The sequence below is a fragment of the Mauremys mutica genome, chromosome 7, assembly GCF_020497125.1.
Source record: "Mauremys mutica isolate MM-2020 ecotype Southern chromosome 7, ASM2049712v1, whole genome shotgun sequence".
NCBI classification, from domain to species: Eukaryota; Metazoa; Chordata; order Testudines; family Geoemydidae; genus Mauremys; species Mauremys mutica.
Window position 1 is genome coordinate 20405114 of NC_059078.1, and position 18556 is coordinate 20423669.

The following is an 18556-nucleotide window of genomic DNA, read 5'->3' on the forward strand; positions in this document are numbered from 1 at the left end:
ATTTACATTTCATTATGAGGATTTCACAAACGTCTAGTGGTTACTTTTAATGGGAGAGATCCTACAAGAATCCACTATCAAGTGTAGGTATCCTGCTACGAGTATACTCTGAATGAATTTGATCTTTATGCAGAGAGCTAGAACAAGACCTATGCATCACTTAAATCCCATTAAAGTCCTATTTTGAGCAAACCTTCTGCACATGGGCAAATTTTGCACATAACAAATTGAAACTGCCTCATGTCTACCATTGTTTCACTCCCTCTGTGGGATTGTCCCTAAAAATTCCACCATCATAACTTAACCTACAGAAGCAAAGAACAAAGATAAATAAAATGTGAACATTTTCTTCTGTAAAGGGTTAGAAATGATGGGCAAACATCTTTAGAAGAGCTAGGCACATGAGTATTTATGGCTAATCTTTACTTGATTTACATACCATACTTACATTAAAATTAATGGGAATTATATATGCACATTGAGAAGATAAAAAAGACCAGAAATTGCACCAGACTGCAAATGGAATACTGCCCATCATGGTGTTATGGTTATTTATTGAACATCTGTGCATAGCACCATATACATGAAACTTGACCAAAAGTCTGAAGACATGGTTGCTGCCTTTGAGTTGAGCTGAAGCTTGTTCTACTCCCTATTGTTGGGTTTGCTTAATAAATATGTTAGAGGCTCAGATTGTCTAGCCCAATCTAGCCCCTTTGTGCTACTCCAGAGGTGCAAAGGGGCTATAAACTGGCTGTAGCCCCACAGTTAAGGCTTCCCCTGGCCTCAGGGAGCCCTCAACTCGTTTAGAGACAGCAGAGCTGTTTCCTATACCACTGCCTTCCTGGCCGAGTGTAGTGGGATGCCGGGGACAGGAAAAGAGTGGCCAGAACCCTACTGCCTGGTTATCTTCAGATGGCTCCTTTGCTGTCCTCCCCTCCCTCTACTGCTGTGGTTGGTGGAGACTAGGCGTAGCAGAGAATCTGAGCCAGAGTATTTTTCTGCTTGTGCAAGGATTAGGATGAAGAAATATCATCAGAAATGCTCAGCTTTCATACTTCTTGGGCTGTTATTCTTTTAAGGGCAGTAACCTTGAAAACTCTTACAATCTGGGCAGGTTTCCCATCATATCTCATAAAGCTCATGTTGTTATGATAACCACCCACCTCGTCACCTTCATTTTACCCATGCCCTTTTCTTTGACAGCTGGCTTTGCAAAATGCCTTGCGTTATTTCCCACCCGAAGTCCATAAAGAGCTGGCGCTGGAATTTGCAGAAGAGCTCAAGCTGTATGGCCACATATACATGTACAGATTCTGCCCAGAAATTGAGATGAGGTAAGGTTGGGAGGGGACTTTTCAGAATTGCACTGACATGCTTGTTGTACTCTGGATATGAAATTCACTTCTGTGCACAGGGCTCGCCCAAAGCCTATGCCCCAGTGAGGCCTCACTTAAGCCCATCTAGAAACAGTGTCAAGACATATTAATGAAATGAATCAATCAAACGAATAAATATTGCGTCTTGTATGTAATTAGAAAACAGTAGCTTTGTTGATAGTGAGCTACAGTCGTAGTTTTGGAATGCTGCCCCATAAGCTGCATAACAGAGGTTCTTCATACTCCGGGCCAGGGGCGGCTCCAGGCACCAGCGGAGGAAGCACGTGTCTGGGGCGGCACATGCTAAGAGGCAGCATTCTGTCCATTCTTGGGGCGGCACAGTCCAGGTGGCTTTTTTTTTTTTTTTTGCCTCGGCAGTTCGGGTGGCACAGTCCAAGCGGCTTTTTTTTTTTTTTTTTGCTTGGGGCGGCAAAAATGGTAGAGCCGGCCCTGCTCCAGACTCTGTATTGCTCTCTAGCCACATGAAATTCCCCTTGGCATTAGTGAGCATTCCGCTGTCCAACAAGGGAAATATTGGGCACCCTTGTGGGTGGCCACTGGCTAGGCCCTCCCCTCTCTATCGCTCGTTATACTGTGCTCCTTATTTAAAAGCTGGTCTACTCTGGAGACATTTACTTCAGGCTCTTACAGCATCAGCTCGAGCTCCTGCAATGCTTGTAAAATGCTTGGGGTGAAATTCATCCCTGTGCAGAGAGACTGCACAAGGCCTATGCACCACTGAAGTCTGACAAATGCCCAAATTCAGAGGTGCCTGTAGTGTTTCACAAGCATCCGATGTACAGTCCCAACCGTACGAGCTCTGAGTAAGTCTTATAGGCACTGCGGCTTGTGCTGAAGCTGAATTCTGTTGGCTGGCAAAACTCCTCAGTTATTATTTATAGACTATAGATTTCAATCCATAGACTGTTGGAATGTTGAAGCCAACCATTGGTGAATCAGTGGGAGAGGTCAAATGCCCTGAGTGGCTTTAGAGCCGCCTATTTGAGAGACTGGCTCTCTCCTCATGCCACATAAGGGAGGCTTCAGAGCTGGATCCTCCTTGATTTAAAAGAGAGGTAGCGCATTCTGCATGAGGGGCCCTCAGCTTTGGAACCTGCTGCCTGACCCTGATCTGAAATATGCTAGGCCTGTTGACATTTGGAGAGTGCTGTAAGGGGCAATAAATTTATTCAAGCTTTTGGAGAGGGGCAAAGGTTTGTGGAGCAGAGCAGTTTTGTTGAGGGCCTGCTGGAGTGTTAGCTGTTGTTTCTAGTCTGATTAATTGTTCTAATTTGTGTCAAACAGGGCATGTTTAATATCTTAACAGAAATCTAAATAAATAAAACAAGTAACTATAAAGCACTCAGATTTGTGCAAACAACCGTGTCTCCATGCTCTCAGCATGAGACTGAGGCGAAAGCCTGCAGACCTAAACTAAGACAAACTGCATGCTAAAGACATTGGGAGTTTTGTTTGACTAGGACTGCAGGATTGGCCTCTAGGTAGCACAAAGCACTGAACACTAAAAAGTTGGGGACGAACTCGCCCTGACTGGGATTAGATTAGATGGCCCACCAGATCATTTCCATCTCTAATGTCAGTAAGGCCTGGTCCACACTAGGACTTTAATTCAAATTTAGCAGCGTTAATTCGAATTAACCGTGCACCTGTCCACACCACGAAGCTATTTAATTCGACATAGAGGGCTCTTTAGTTCGACTTCTGTACTCCTCCCCGACGAGGGGAGTAGCGCTAAATTCGACAGGGCTATGTCGAATTAGGCTAAGTGTGGATGCAAATCAACCTTAGTAGCTCCGGGAGCTATCCCACAGAGCACCACTCTGTTGACGCTCTGGACAGCAGTCCGAGCTTGGATGCTCTGACCAGCCACACAGGAAAAGCCCCGGGGAAATTTGAATTCCTTTTCCTGTCTGGCCAGTTTGAATCTCATTTCCTGTGTGGACGTCGTGGCGAGCTCAGCAGCACTGGCAACGATGCAGAGCTCTCCAGCAGAGGAGTCCAGGGAATCTCAGACTAGAAAGAGGGCCCCAGCATGGACTGACCAGGAAGTCTTGGATCTCATGCTGTGTGGGGCGATGAGTCTGTGCTTTCGGAGCTGCGCTCCAACAAACGGAATGCAAAGACCTACGAGAAGGTCTTCAAAGCCATGGCACTCAGAGGATACAGCCGGGATACAACGCAGTGCCGCGTGAAAGTCAAGGAGCTGAGACAAGGCTACCAAAAAATCAGAGCGGCAAACGGACGCTCCGGAGCCCAGCCCCAGACATGCTGGTTCTACGAGGCACTACATGCCATTCTCGGTGGGTCTGCCACCACTGCCCCACCAGTGTGCATGGACTCTGAGGATGGGATACTGTCGACGGACTGTTCCTCGGAGATGTTCGCGGACGGGGAAGATGAGGAGGACGAGGCAGTTGACAACGCTTACAACGCTGATTTCCCCGACAGCCAGGATCTCTTCATCACCCTCACTGAGATCCCCTACCAACCCTCCCCAGCCGTTACCCCGGACCGTGAATCAGGGGAAGGATCAGTCTGTAAGTGCTTTAAACATGTTAATATTTATTTTTAATGGAGCAGGAATAGTTACTAGTTGAAAAGAAGGTCAAGATATATGGGGATGGAACAGAAATCCTCTTGGGAGATTTCTGAGAAGCTCTCCTGCAGGTAATCGAAAAGCCTCCGCATGAGGTTCCTGGGGAGAGCTGCCTTATTGGGTGCTCCGTGGTAGCACACTTTTCCACGCCAGGCTATCATCAGGTACTCCGGGAGCATTGCCTCCACGAGCATGGCAGCATAGGCCCCTGGTTTGTGCTGGCTTTCACGCAGCATGCGCTCTCTATCTGCCTCAGTGACCCTCCTCAGGGTGATCTCGCTCGGAGACTCCTGCATTTAATTACAGTAATTTGTGTACTATTAGTATTGGGAGTGCTTCACTATTCCTTTGCATAACAATGAGCATCACTTTACAGCCACGTGGTGGAGGCTGCAGAGTGGCAGCATACAGGGATCTTTCCCAGGGAACAGACGCGAGGGGGTGCAACAGGGGCAGAGTTTATGCTTTCAGGATTGCCTGTAGCAAGAGGACAGTGATATACATTGACTTTTAAGCAGCCAAAAGTTTTTGGCTTACCATGCCTGGCTGCTCCACGGATTCTGCTGTCCTGCCCCGCTTGTCTGATCTGCAGTGCAATCCCCCAGGCAATGAAAGCGAATTCCGAAAATTCGAACTTTCCCTGAGTGAGTGCTGTGCATGGTCTTGTTCACAGAGACTGACTAGACTATGTTTCTTCATTGCAAAACTGTATCTTTATAAGGAAGTCAATCTCTTTTTCCCATCACACAGCTGCAACTGTATCCCGACCTGCTCCAGCATGCCCCTCACAGAGGCTGGCGCAGATTAGGCGGCGCAAGAAAAAGACACGGAACGAGATGTTCGCAGAACTTATGGGCTGCTCCCGAGCCGAGGCGGCCCAGCAGAGCCAGTGGAGGGAGAACCTCTCTCAGTAGCAGCGCTCACACAGCGAACGGGAGGGCAGATGGCGTCTGGAGGACCAGCAGGTGACTCAAACGCTGCTTGGACTAATGAGGGAGCAAACGGACATGCTCAGGCGCCTTGTGGATGTTCTGTAGGACCGCAGACAGGAGGACAGAGCCCCCCTGCACTGTATCTGCAACCGCCCTCCCCCGCCACAAAGTCCAATACCTGCCTCACCCAAAATAACAAGAAGGAGGGGCACCAGGGGCCGTGAAAACTGTCACTCCACCCCAGCAGAGTGCTCAAGTACCAAACAGCTCTCATTCCCTAAAGTATGAGAAGTCCTTCCCTTCCTGGATCACCCAAGCCCAAATCCCAGTTTCGTCCCCTCACTGTGTAGTTGATTATTAAAAATAGTTTGCTGTTCATTACTGTTTCTGTCATGTTTCTTTACAGAAGACTTTGTGTGAAGGCGGGGAGGGGTTTGGTAATTGCATAGGACGGTCACCATTACCTGGGTACAGACATGGGGGCAGGATCTACAGCAGGTCACACACACAGTGCAGTCACTAGGCACCTTGGTCAGTCTGGGAGGTGTTTTTCATGTTCTGTGCATAGGCGGCAGGTGCCCTGCTCCAGCTATATTTGGAGCTGGGTCTCTCCCCTGGCCCTGCCTGGATCGGGCCCTGGCCCCCACGGGTCTCCCCCCGCCCCGCCGCGCTGCGTACCTGCCTGACAGTAGAGCGGCTCCCCGCAGAAATGCTGTCTGGTGCCCCAGGGTCCTAGCGCCTGCCATACACAAAGGGCAAGGCAGGCTGCCCTTACCCTGCCCTTCCACCATAGCCCTGAGCCTCTCCAGTGCCCCAAACCCTCAGCCCCAGCCAGAGCCCTCATCCCCCTACACCTCCTCCCCTTCCCACACACCCCTCACCCCTTCCTACGCCCCCACCCCCAGCCCAGAGCCTGCACCCCTCATCCCTTCCTTCACACCCACCTGTAAATGTCCTCCCCCCAGTCCTCCCCCGCCACAAGGCCACATAGCCCCCGCACACAGAGTCCCGAAAAGGAGGGATGGCAGGCTTCGTTGAAACAACCAGTCCGGCAGTGCAGACCGCTCTAGGGGCAGGAGCCTGTCATTCTTCTAGTGTAGAAGTGGTCTGTACATCACTGCACACCCTACCCACCACAGTCTGCGTCCCTGTTTCAACCCTTTAATGCAAATTCATTAGTAAAGAAAACGTTGTTAACAATATTCCATTAACTTTATTTTTAAATGTGTGTTGGAAGGGGGGAAACGTGGTGAATGGGCTATGTAACCGCAAAAGAAAGTCAACAGTAACTGAAAGAGGGGCAGGTTCAGCTTCTCTGTAAAGAACCTGAATAGTCACAGGTTACCCTGCAACCTGAGGAATCTATCTTTCAAAGCCTCCCGGATGCACAGCGCTTCCCGCTGGGCTCTTCTAATTGCACGGGTGTCTGGCTGAGCGTAATCAGCAGCCAGGCGATTTGCCTCAACCTCCCATCCCGCCATAAAGGTCTCCCCCTTGCTCTCACAGAGATTGTGGAGCACACAGCAAGCAGCAATAACAATGGGGATATTGGTTTCGCTGAGATCCGAGCGAGTCAGTAAGCTTTGCCATCTCCCCTTGAGACGTCCGAAAGCACACTCCACCACCATTCTGCACTTGCTCAGCCGGTAGTTGAAGAGTTCCTTGTCGCTGTTCAAGGCGCCTGTATAGGGCTTCATGAGCCAGGGCATTAGCGGGTAGGCTGGGTCCCCGAGGATCACTATAGGCATCTCCACATCCCCAACAGTTATTTTGTGGTCCGGGAAGAAACTACCTTCCTGCAGGCATCTAAACAGATCAGAGTTCCTGAAAACACGCGCGTCATGAACCTTGCCCGGCCACCCGACGTTGATGTTGGTAAAGTGTCCCCTATAGTCCACCAGTGCTTGCAGCACCATTGAAAAGTAGCCCTTTCGGTTAATATACTGGCTGGCTTGGTGGGTCGGTCCCAGGATAGGGATGTGAGTCCCATCTATAGCCCCACCGCAGTTTGGGAATCCCATCGTGGCGAAGCCATCTATGATGACCTGGACGTTTCCCAGGGTCACTACCTTCGAGAGCAGGAGCTCAACGATTGCGTTGGCTACTTGCATCACAGCAACCCCCACGGTAGATTTGCCCACGCCAAAGTGGTTCGCTACTGACCGGTAGCTGTCTGGCATGGCAAGTTTCCAGAGGGCTATGGCCACTCGCTTCTGCACACTCAGGGCTGCTCGCATGCGGGTGTCCTTGCGCTTCAGGGCAGGGGACAGCAAGTCACACAGTTCAAGGAAAGTGCCCTTACGCATCCTGAAGTTTCGCAGCCACTGTGATTCATCCCAGACCTGCAGCACTATGCGGTCCCACCAGTCCGTGCTTGTTTCCCGGGCCCAGAATCGCCATCCCATAGCATGAACATGACCCATTGCCACCATGAGCTCCACGGCGCGGCGTACCGTGCTTTCTGAGAGGTCTGTGCCACTCTGAGACTTCATGTCCTCACCGCGCTGCCGGAGCCACCTCGCCCGATTTCTCAGCATCTGACTGTTGAAGAGGTGTACGATAAGGTGCGAGGAGTTGACAACGGCCATAAGTGCAGCGATGATCGCAGCGGGCTCCATGATTGCAGTGGAGTGCTGTGGCATCCGCGCTGTCACTAACAGGAAAAGTGCGTGAACTGATTTCCCGCCGGCGGGAGTGACGGTGGAATGCTGACAGTTACCCAAGACCACCCTCGACACAGTTTTCCCCTCAGCATGCATTGGGGGGAAATCCCAGAATTCCAATGGGCAGCGGGGAGTGCGGGAACTGTGGGATAGCTTCCCACAGTGCATTGCTTCCAATTTCGACGCTTGCCCCGTTAGTGTGGACTCACAAAGTCGAATTCGTGTCCTTACTGTGGACACACAAATTTGACTTTGTAAGGTCGATTCTACAAATTTGACTTAAGTTGATTCGAACTACTCTTGTAGTGTAGACATACCCTAATTCTTTGATTGCATCAGATACTATTTATCGCTTGTTTATTTTTCATTTTCCATTTTTATAACAGTTTATTTGAATCTCAAAAATAGAAAGTCTTTTCTTTCCCACCTGGCACACTTTGTTTTCGTTTGTTTATTTGTGTTTCCTATGGAATGTGGGTCAGCGTGTTTCTGTTTCATTAATATCCTTGTTCACATAGCAACATTCTTTGTGTTAGCAGATATCTAAGAATAGGGATTGTATGGTTGCTTATGGAATCAGTCCCCTGCACTGAAGCAGGACTAAATATTATCTAGACCATCCCTGACAGGTGTTTGTGTAAACTGGTCTTTAAAACCTCTAATAACAGAGATTCCACAACCTCCCTAAGTAATTTGTTCCAGTGCTTAACTACCATGACAGTTAGGAAGTTTTTCCTAATGTCTAACCTAAATCTCCCTTGTTGCAATTTAAGCCCATTGCTTCTTGTCCTGTCCTCAGTGGATAAGGAGAACAATTTATCACTCTCCTATTTATAACAACCGTTTACGTACTTCACGTCCCCCCTCAGTCTTCTCTTCTCCAGACTAAACAAACCCATTTTTTTTCTTCAATTTTTCCTTGTAGGTCACGGTTTCTAGACCTTTAATCATTTTTGTTGCTCTCTTCTGGACTTTCTCCAATTTGTTCACATCTTTCCTGAAGTGTGGTGCCCAGAACTGGACACAGCACTCTAGTTGAGGCCTTATTAGTGCTGAGCAGAGTGGAAGAATTACTTCTTGTGTCTTGCTTACAACACTCCTGCTAATGCATCTCAGAATGATGTTCGCTTTTTCTGAAAACAATGTTACAGTGTTGACTCATATTTAGTTTGTGATCCACTATAACCCTGGATCCTTTTCTGCAGGACTCTTTCCTAGGCAGTCACTTTCCATTTGGTATTTATGCAGTTGACGGTTCCTTCTTATGTGGAGTACTTTGCATTTGTCCTTATTGAATTTCATCCCATTTACTTCAAACCATTTCTCCAGTTTGTCCAGATCATTTTGAATTCTATTCCTGTCCTCCAAAGTACTTACAATCCCTCCCAGCTTGGTATTGTTGCAGGCTTTTTAAGTGTGCTCTCTATGCCATTGTCCAAAACATCTTTGAAGATATTGAATAGAACCAGACCCAGGACAGATCCCTAAGGGACCCCACTTGATATGCCCTTCCAGCTTGACTGTGAACCATTGGTAACTACTCTCTGAGGCCTGGTCTACACTAGGACTTTAAATCGAATTTAGCAGCGTTAATTCGAATTAACCGCTCAACCGTCCACACCAGGAAGCCGTTTAATTCGACCTAGAGGGCTCTTTAGTTTGAATTTGGTACTCCACCCCGACGAGGGGAGTAGCGCTAAATTCGACATGGCTATCTTGAATTAGGCTAGGTGTGGATGCAAATCGAACTTACTAGCTCCGGGAGCTATCCCACACTGCACCACTCTGTTGACGCTCTGGACAGCAGTCTGAGCTTGGATGCTCTGACCAGCCACACAGGAAAAGTCCCGGGAAAATTTGAATTCCTTTTCCTGTCTGGACAGTTAGAATCTCATTTCGTGGTTGGACATCGGGGCGAGCTCAGCAGCACCGGCAGCGATGCAGAGCTCTCCAGCAGAGGAGTTCATGTAATCTCTGAATAGAAAGAGGGACCCAGCATAGACTGACCGGGAACTCTTGGATCTGATCGGTGTGTGGGGCGAGGAGTCTGTGCTTTCGGAGCTGCGCTCCAAAAAACGGAATGCAAAGACCTACGAGAAGGTCTCCAAAGCCATGACAGACAGAGGATACAGGCGGGATGCAACGCAGCGCCGTGTGAAAATCAAGGACCCCAGACAAGGCTACCAAAAAATCAAACCGGCAAACGGACGCTACGGAGCCTGCCACCACTGCCCCACCAGCGACCATGGACTCTGACGATGGGACAGTGTCAACGGCCAGTTCCTCGGCGATGTTCGCGGACGGGGAAGATGAGGAAGGGTTTGTGGAGGACGAGGCAGGCGACAGCGCTTACAACGCTGCTTTCCCCGACAGCCAGGATCTCTTCATCACCGTCACGGAGATCCCCTACCAACCGTCCCCGGCCATTAACCCGGATCCTGAATCAGGGGAAGGAGCAGTCGGTAAGTGCTTTAAACATGTAAACTTTTATTCTTAATACAACAGGAATCTGAAGTATGTGAAAAGGAGGTCTCTCTATATATGGGGATAGAACAGAAATCCTCCTGGGAGATCTCCACGAAGCTCTCCTGGAGGTAATCGAAAAGCCTCCGCAGGAGGTTCCTGGGGAGAGCTGCCTTATTGGGTGCTTCGTGGTAGCACACTTTTCCGCGCGAGGCTTTCATGAGGTACTCAGGGAGCATTGCCTCCCCGAGCACGGCTGCATAGGGCCCTGGTTTGTGCTGGCTTTCACGCAGCATGCGCTCTCTATCTCCTTCAGTGACCGTCCTCAGGGTGATCTCGCTCGGAGACTCCTGCATCTAATTAGGGGAATTACTGTAATGTTACGCCTGGTCCAAAGTATTTTTAAAAATCTCCGGACAGACGGCATAGCAGAGACTCAGCACGCTGCTGCATGACGAGCGTAACGGAAAGCCAAAGAATCAAATGGACGCTCATGGAGGGAGGGGGGACTGAGGACGCAAGGTATCCCACAGTTCCTGCTGTCTCCGAAAAGCATTTGCATTCTTGGCTGAGCTCCAAATGCTTCTAGGGTCAAAAACAGTGTCCGCGGTGGGTCAGGGCATAGCTAGGCAATTTACGCAGCCCCCCACCCACCCCCAGAAGTGAAAGGGAAAACAATCCTCTCTTGACTCTTTTACATGTCACCCTATCTTTACTGAATGCTGCAGATAGACGCGATGGTGCAGCACTCAACACCAACATCCTTGCTCCCCCCACGCTATGGATGGCTGATGGTACAATACGACTGGTATCCGTCGTCATCATCAGCCTATTGGCACATGGGGCAGTGCAAAAGGACTGGTAACCATGCGTACTAGCATCAGTGAGGTCGATCAAGGGCGCCTGGCCCTAATTTTTCCTGGTAGATGGTGCAGTATGGCTGGTAACTGTCCTCATCATAGCAACAGGGGGGCTGAGCTTCATCAGCCCCCACCCTTCATGTGTAAAGAAAAGATTCAATTGCCCCTGGACTAGCAGCAGGATGCTGGGCTCCTCTCCTCCACACTCCTTAATGTCCTATCTGGACTATCATAGCAACTGGAGGCTGCCTTTCACTCATTTCTCACTAACAAGTCACTGTGTCTTATTCCTGCATTCTTTATTACTTCATCACACAAGTGGGGGGACAATGCTATGGTAGCCCAGGAAGGCTGGGGAAGAATGGAATGAACAGGTGGGGTTGTTGCAGGAGCACCCCCTGTGAATAGCATACAGCTCATAATCTATGCAGGATCTGACACAGAGCAGCTGTGCTCTCTGGTTCTCTGATACAGTGGTTCTGTAGTACACTTGCCCATATTCTAGGCAGGAATGATTCTATTTTTAGATACCAAAAAGGAGGGATTGACTCAGGGAGTCATTCCCAATTTTGGCTTTTGCGCCCCTGGCTAAGAGCAGCCAGGGGCACTTATGACAGCAGCAAATGGTGCAGTGCAAAAGGACTGGTAACCATGCCCATCTTATTACCAATTTATGGTATGGTAGATGGTACAGTATGGCTGGTAACCATCTCTGCTGTCATGCAAAAGCAAAAGCATGCTGCTGTGTAGCGCTGCTGGACCACCTCTGTCAGCAGCATCTAGTACACATACGGTGACAGGCACAAAAGGCAAAATAGGCTCCATGGTTTCCACGCTGTGGCGTCTGCCAGGGCAATCCAGGGAAAACGGGCTTGAAATGATTGTCTGCTGTAGCTTTCCCGGAGGAAGGGATGACTGACGACATTTACCCAGAACCACCCGCGAAAATGGTTTTTGCCCCATCAGGCACTGGGATCTCAACCCAGAATTCACAGAGACAGACTACACTGTGTTCATTCTTCGCAAAAATTTATCTTGGCAAGGAATTCACTCCCTTTTTCCCATCACACAGCTTCGACTGTCTCCAGACCTGCCACAGCATCCCCCTCACAGAGGCTGGCAAAGATTAGGCGGCGAAAGAAAAAGACAGGGGACGAGATGTTCGCTGAAGTTAGGGGGTGCTCCCGAGATGACACGGACCAGCAGAGCCAGTGGAAGGAGACTCTCTCTCTGTAACAGCGCTCACACAGCGAACGGGAGGAGAGGTGGCGTGAGGAAGACAAGCAGTCGACTCAAACGCTGCTTGCACTAATGAGAGAGCAAACGGACATGCTCCTGCGCCTTGTGCATGTTCTGTAGGACCTCAGGCAGGAGGACAGAGCCCCCCTGCAGTGTATCTGCAACCGCCCTCCCCCGCCACAAAGTCCCATACCCCCCTCACCCAAAATAACCAGAAGGAGGGGCGCCAGAGGCCATGTAAACTGTCACTGCACCCCAGCAGAGTGCTCAAGTACCGAAAAGCTCTCATAGCCTAAATTTTGAGAAGTCCTTTCCTTCCCGCCTCACCCAAGCCCCCATCCCAGTTTCATCCCCTAACTGTCTAGTTGATAATAAAAAATACTTTTCTGTTAATTACTTTTTCCGTCATGTTCTTTTAGAGGAGACTGTGTTTGAAGGGGGGGAAGGGGGTTGGTAATTTGACAGGACAATCACCTTTACCAGGGTACAGACATGGGGGCAGGATCAGCAGCAGGTCACACACACACTGCAGTCAGTACGCACCCTGGTCGGTATGGGAGGTGGTTTGCAGCTTCTGTGTGGGCGGGGGGGGGGTACGTGACTTTGTAGCGGGGGAGGGGGGTTACAGATCTCATGCAACGGTCCCTGTCCTGGACCACAGAGCCACGCAGCAGAGGAATCTGTATCCGTCCTCCCCCGCCAAAAGGCCACATAGCCCCCGCACACAGAGTCCCAAAAAGGAGGGATGGCAGGCTCCGTTGAAACATCCAGTCCGGCACTGCAGACCGCTCTGGGAGCAGGAGCCTGTCATTCCTCGAGTTTACAGGCGGTCTTTACATCACCGCACACCCTACCCAGCACAGTCCGTGTCCCAGTTTCAACCCTGTAACGCAAAGTCATCAATAAAGAAACCTTTGTAAAGTTACAGTGGAACATGTATTTTATTTTTAAACGTGTGTTGTAAGTTGGGGAAGTGGGGTGGGCGGGGTATGTAACTGCAGATGCTAGTCAACAGTCACTTGGTAAAGAAACAGGGGCAGGTTCAGCTTCTCTGTAAAGAAACTGAACAGTCACAGGTCACGCTGCTCACTGCTCGCTGGGACTTGAAGAGTTCCTTGTCGCTGTGCAAGGCGCCTGCACAGAGCTTCACGAGCCAGGGCATTAGCAGGTAGGCTGGGTCCCCGACGATCACTGTAGGCCTCTGCACATCCCCAAGACTTATTTTGTGGTCCGGGAAGAAACTACCTTCCTGCAGGCGTCTAAACAGACCAGAGTTCCTGAAAACACGCACGTCATGAACTTTGCCTGGCCACCCGACGTTGATGTTGGTAAAACGTCCCCCATGGTCCACCAGTGCTCGCAGCACCATTGAAAAGTAGCCCGATTTCTCAGCAGCTGACTGTGGAAGAGGTGGACGATAAGGTGCGAGGAGTTGACAATGGCCATAACTGCAGCGGGATCCGTGCTCAAAGTGCTGTGGCGCCCGCGCTGTCACTGAGCAGAAAAGTGCACGAACAGAGTGCCCGCAGGCGCTTTCAGGGAGGGAGGGAGGGAGGGCGTGATTGACGGTTCAATGATGACAGTTACCCAAAACCACCCTTGACACATTTTTCCCCCCAGCAGGCATTGGGGGCTCTACCCAGCTTTCCACTGGGCAGCGGGGACTGCGGGAACTGTGGGATAGCTTCCCACAGTGCACCGCTTCCAAAGTCGACGCTGGCCCCGTTACTGTGGACTCAGACAGTTGAATTAGTGTATTTAGTGTGGATACACAAATTCGACTTCATAAGGTCGATTCCACAAATTCGAATTAAGTAGATTCGAAATAGTCTTGTAGTGTAGACGTACCCTGAGTATGGTTTTCCAACCAGTTGTGCAACCACTTTATAGTAGGTTCATCTAGGCTATATTTCCCTAGGTTACTTACAGTATCAAAAATCTTACTAAAGTCAAGATATATCACATCTACTGCTCCCCCCCTTACCCACAATGCTTGTTACCCTGTCAAAGAGCATATTAGATTGGTTTAATATGATTTGTTCCTGACAAATCTATGTTGACTGTTACGTATCACCTCATTATCCTCTGGGTGCATACAAATTGATTGTTTGATTATTTGCTCCATTCTCTTTTTGGGCACTGAAGTTAAGATGACGGGTCTATAAAGCCCTGGTTTGTCGTTATTCCCATTTTTATAGGTAGGTACTATATTTGCCCTTTTCCAGTCCTCTGGGATCTCTCCCATCCTCCATGAGTTCTCAAAGATAATGGTGAATGGCTCAGAGATCTCTTCTGCCAGTTCCTTAAATATTCTAGCATGTATTTTGTCAGACATCTAACTTGTTTAAGTAATTCTTAACTTCTTGTTTCCCTATTTTAGACACAGATCCTATCCCATTTACATTGCTAATCTTTTTGATGAAAACTGAAACAAAGAAGCCATTTAACACTTTGGCCATTGCTGTGTTTTCTGTTAATGTCTTTCCCTCCTCATTGAGTAACGGGACTACTTTGTCCTTGGTCTTCCTCTTGCTTCTAATGTCTTGGTCAAATGTTTTCTAGTTATGCTTTATGTCCCTAACTAGTTTAATCTCGTTTTGTCCCTTGGCCTTTCTATTTTTCTCCCTACGTGCTTATATTGTCCTTATATTCACTCTTCAGTATTGACCTAGTTTCTACTTTTTGTATGACTCTTTTGAGTTTCAGATCGTTGAAGATCTCCTGGTTAAGTCAGCATGGTCTCTTACTATGCTTCCTATCTTTCCTACGTATTGGAATAGTTTGCTCTTGTCCCCTTAACAATGTCTCTTTAAAAAACTGCTAAATCTCCTGAACTCCTTTTTCCTTTAGACTTGCTTCCCATTGGATCTTACCTACCAATTCTCCAAGTTTGCTAAAGTCTGCCTTCCTAAAGTCCATTGTCTTTATTCTGCTGTTTTCCCTCCTACCATTCCTTAGAACAGGGGTAGGCAAACTTTTTGGGCTGACGGCCACATCCGGGTGGGGAAATTGTATGCAGGGCCAGGGCAGGGGTATGGGGTGTGGGAGGGAGTGCGGGGTATGGGAGGGGGTGCGGTGTGCAGGAAGGGACTCAGGGCAAGGGATTGGGGCAGAGGAGGGGTGTGGGGTGTATGAGGGGGCTCAGGGAAGGGGGTTGGGGTGCAGGAGGGGTGCGGAGTGCAGGAGGGGGCTCAGGGCAGAGGGTTGGCGTGCACAGGGGTGCAGGGTGTGACAGGGGGCTCAGGGCAGGGGGTTGGGTTGCACAGGGATGTGGGGTGCAGGAGGGGGCTCAGGGCAAGGGGTTTGGGGTGCAGGATGGGTGCAGGGTGCAGTGGGGGCTTAGGGCAGGGAGTTGGGGGCAGGGAGCAGAAGGGGTTCGGGCTCTGGGGTGGCAGTGGCATGCATTGGGGCCAGGGCAGGCTCCCTGCAAGCCTGCCCTGTCCCCAGCCCCGTGCCGCTTCTGGAAGTGCTGCGGCCCTGGCCGTGCCTCCAGGTACCTTCCCAGAAGTTCCCATTGGCTGCGGTTCCCCATTCCCGGCCAATGGGAGCTGCTGAGGGCAGTGCCTGGAGGCAAGGGCAATGAACAGAGCCCTCTGCCCCCCTGGCCTCTGCCCCCCCCCCCACACACCTGAGAGCGGTGCAGGGCCCGCGGCGCCATGGGAGGCAAGCCTGCGGGCCAGATCCAAAGCCCTGATGGGCTGGATCTGGCCCGCTGGCCGTAGTTTGCCCATCCCTGCCTTAGAATCACAAACTCTATCATTTCATGATCACTTTCAACCAAACTGCCTTCCACCTAACCTGTTCCTTGCTATTTGTCAGAATCCCATCTCGAACAGCCTCTCCCCTAGTCGCTTTCTCCACCTTCTGCAGTGAAAAGTTGTCTCCAATGCATTCCAAGAACTTGTTAAATAATCTGTGCCCTGCTGAATTATTTCCCCAACAGATGTCTGGGTAATTAACCACTTCTATGATATCACATCTATCTGAGCCTCAGTGCAAAGTGTATTCAACTTTGATATTTGTATCCAGTAATCTTATGTTGTAATAAATTATTTTAAACTCACCCAGTACTTGCTATGTTACTCCCACACACAAATGAAACCCCATACATTTTAAAAAAAATGACTTTCCTTCTAGTTTGGCTGTGACTACAAGACATTTTCCTCTTTATCCTACAGAATACAGGTAAACGAAAGGAAATACACCCAAGGGGTGAGAGTAGCTGCTAAATCTATACAATACACATTTTCAATCTTGGGTCAGGAGTTGGTCAGCCAATGTCTGATGAATGTAACTGGCAGGTTTCATCCAAACCTTTCCAGATTAAACATCTTTCTGTATGAAGTGAAAGTCCGGCCATCAAGGGTCTTTCTGCAAATAGAAGAAAGACAGTTTAGACATGTACAACATGTCACATTATCTTTCCTGCCAGAATGACCTTCCAGTGGCCATAACAATTTTTCTGCCTGTGGAATAGGAGGAAGCAAAACAATGAAACCTTTTTATAATGGTTACACTTTCAAATATTATCAATATTATTTGATTTGGGTTAACCCCTAGAGGCCCCAGACCCATTGTGCTGTGCCCTGTACAAGCACATAAGAAAAAACAGACCTTTCCCTGGATAGCTTACACTGCAAAGATAAGATTAGATGTCTTAGAACAAATTGGTGGGGAAGAGAGCATAGGGTAGCAATTAGACAATTACAGTAGTTAGCCTTGAAGAGTGATCTTGCTCTGAAAAGTGGCTCTGTAGAAATACCAGTGTGGGATTCTATGTACATTATGCCTCAGTGATTTCTGGATCAAAAGAGAATGTGGGTGGGTTTTTTTTCGTAACTGCCAGCCTTGCAAACTCAACCTAGGAACGGAGGATCAAGCTGGATTCTTTTCTTCTCAAGCATGAGCAAAAATAATAGAGGTGGTGCAGGCCAAACTGTGCCCTCAGTGAAACCTATGAAGCCCCATTGTCTTGTGCGGAGTTGCACAGATATAACTGAGTGGCCCTGTAATTGATAGAGTGATGGGGCACCAGAAATATCCAGCTGTCTTTGTGTTGGTTCTGCAGGGCTATCAGGAGTAATAAGAACTTGCGTATGTCAGTAAAGTTAGATCCCATTTGTGATTAATTGAGTCAACAATGAATAGTAGAAAAGTGCTGAATAAAACTATTTGCAAATATTCTTGGATTAGCTCTCAAATATGTTAACTCAATTTACAGAAGTCTTTTCAGGCTTGGGCTGTGTTTTGTTTTATTTTTTCTTTCCTTATTAATCAATATCTGCAACTCCGGGAAGTTTGTTCGCAGTTAAATATTTCATTGGGTTTTTTTCCTTCTCTTTCCATGTGCTTAAGAAAAATCCTCCCTAATGTCTGTGTGTGTTTGTTTCAGAGCTTACCCCATAGAGGAATATCCTTGCAAAATCAAATCAGCTGCTGCAATAATGCACATGATCATGAATAATCTGGATCCCTCAGTGGCCCAGGTAATGTACCATGGAAATAAAGGGATGGAAATTATTCACAGAACAGGAGTAAATCTACAAGTAATTCCCTCCATATATGCTCACATATAAATGGAGTATTTTAGGACCTGGGAAAGGTTTATGCACCACTTATTCCCATTTAAACCCTCAATATAGGATTAAATGGGATTGAAGTAGTGCTGCATAGGTCTTGTGCTGGTCCTCCGCACCAGGGTGAATTTCCTCCATAACATCTGTAGAGCTGGCTTCTATGTGGGCTAGTTAAATAGGCTATTTTCAGTATCTGCAGGAGAGTGTATGTACAGTGTGGCATGCCAAAATGATACTTTCTGTGGGACTGATCCTCCAAGGTTCCTGGGCATCTCCTGGAGGGACTGCAGGCCAGCCACTCCCTTTGGCTTCAGTTGGGGCTGAAGGTGCACCGTGTTTCTCAGGACTGGGATCTGTGTCGGGCTTAGACCTGCCGTCCCATATGCTGTAATCCTAATGACAGTGGGAATTATGCATGCAAGAAGCATGCAGGGTTTTTAGATGGTAAAGCTATTCTTTTTATAAAGATCTTATCACCGACCACAATGTTCCTCAGAGTTTTCAACTCCTGTTTGATCACTCTGAGGTGGAGATGGTGACTACTGGAGTTCCTTTAACTATTTGACCCTTTTTATTAATTAGGCTCTGGTGTTCTGGGAGTCTGGAGTACTGGCGTCTGGAGACCCTGGCTGTTCAGTTTGGCTGGGGGGAGGGGGAGGGATTTTGGTTGTTCAAATTAATAGGCCTTTGTATATGTCAGTAAATATGGTAAAAGTATTGTCTCCTTCATCAAAGAAGCCCACAGTGGAAGCCAGTGAGTCAAGAAAGCACAGCAAGATGACCTCATGGAGGCTATAGCTCCCCTCTTGTGGAACTTGAAGGGTGAT

At 48.7% G+C, this 18556-nt stretch overlaps 1 protein-coding gene across 1 annotated transcript in view; it reads left to right on the plus strand.

Moving 5' to 3' along the window:
- UROC1 (urocanate hydratase 1) overlaps positions 1-18556 on the plus strand; it is a 103284-nt gene that overhangs the window by 22935 nt on the left and 61793 nt on the right. The window contains exons 4-5 of the mRNA XM_045022784.1: positions 1207-1337; positions 17546-17639. Coding sequence (XP_044878719.1) covers positions 1207-1337; positions 17546-17639 — 225 coding nt within the window. The remainder of the gene's footprint in view (positions 1-1206; positions 1338-17545; positions 17640-18556) is intronic.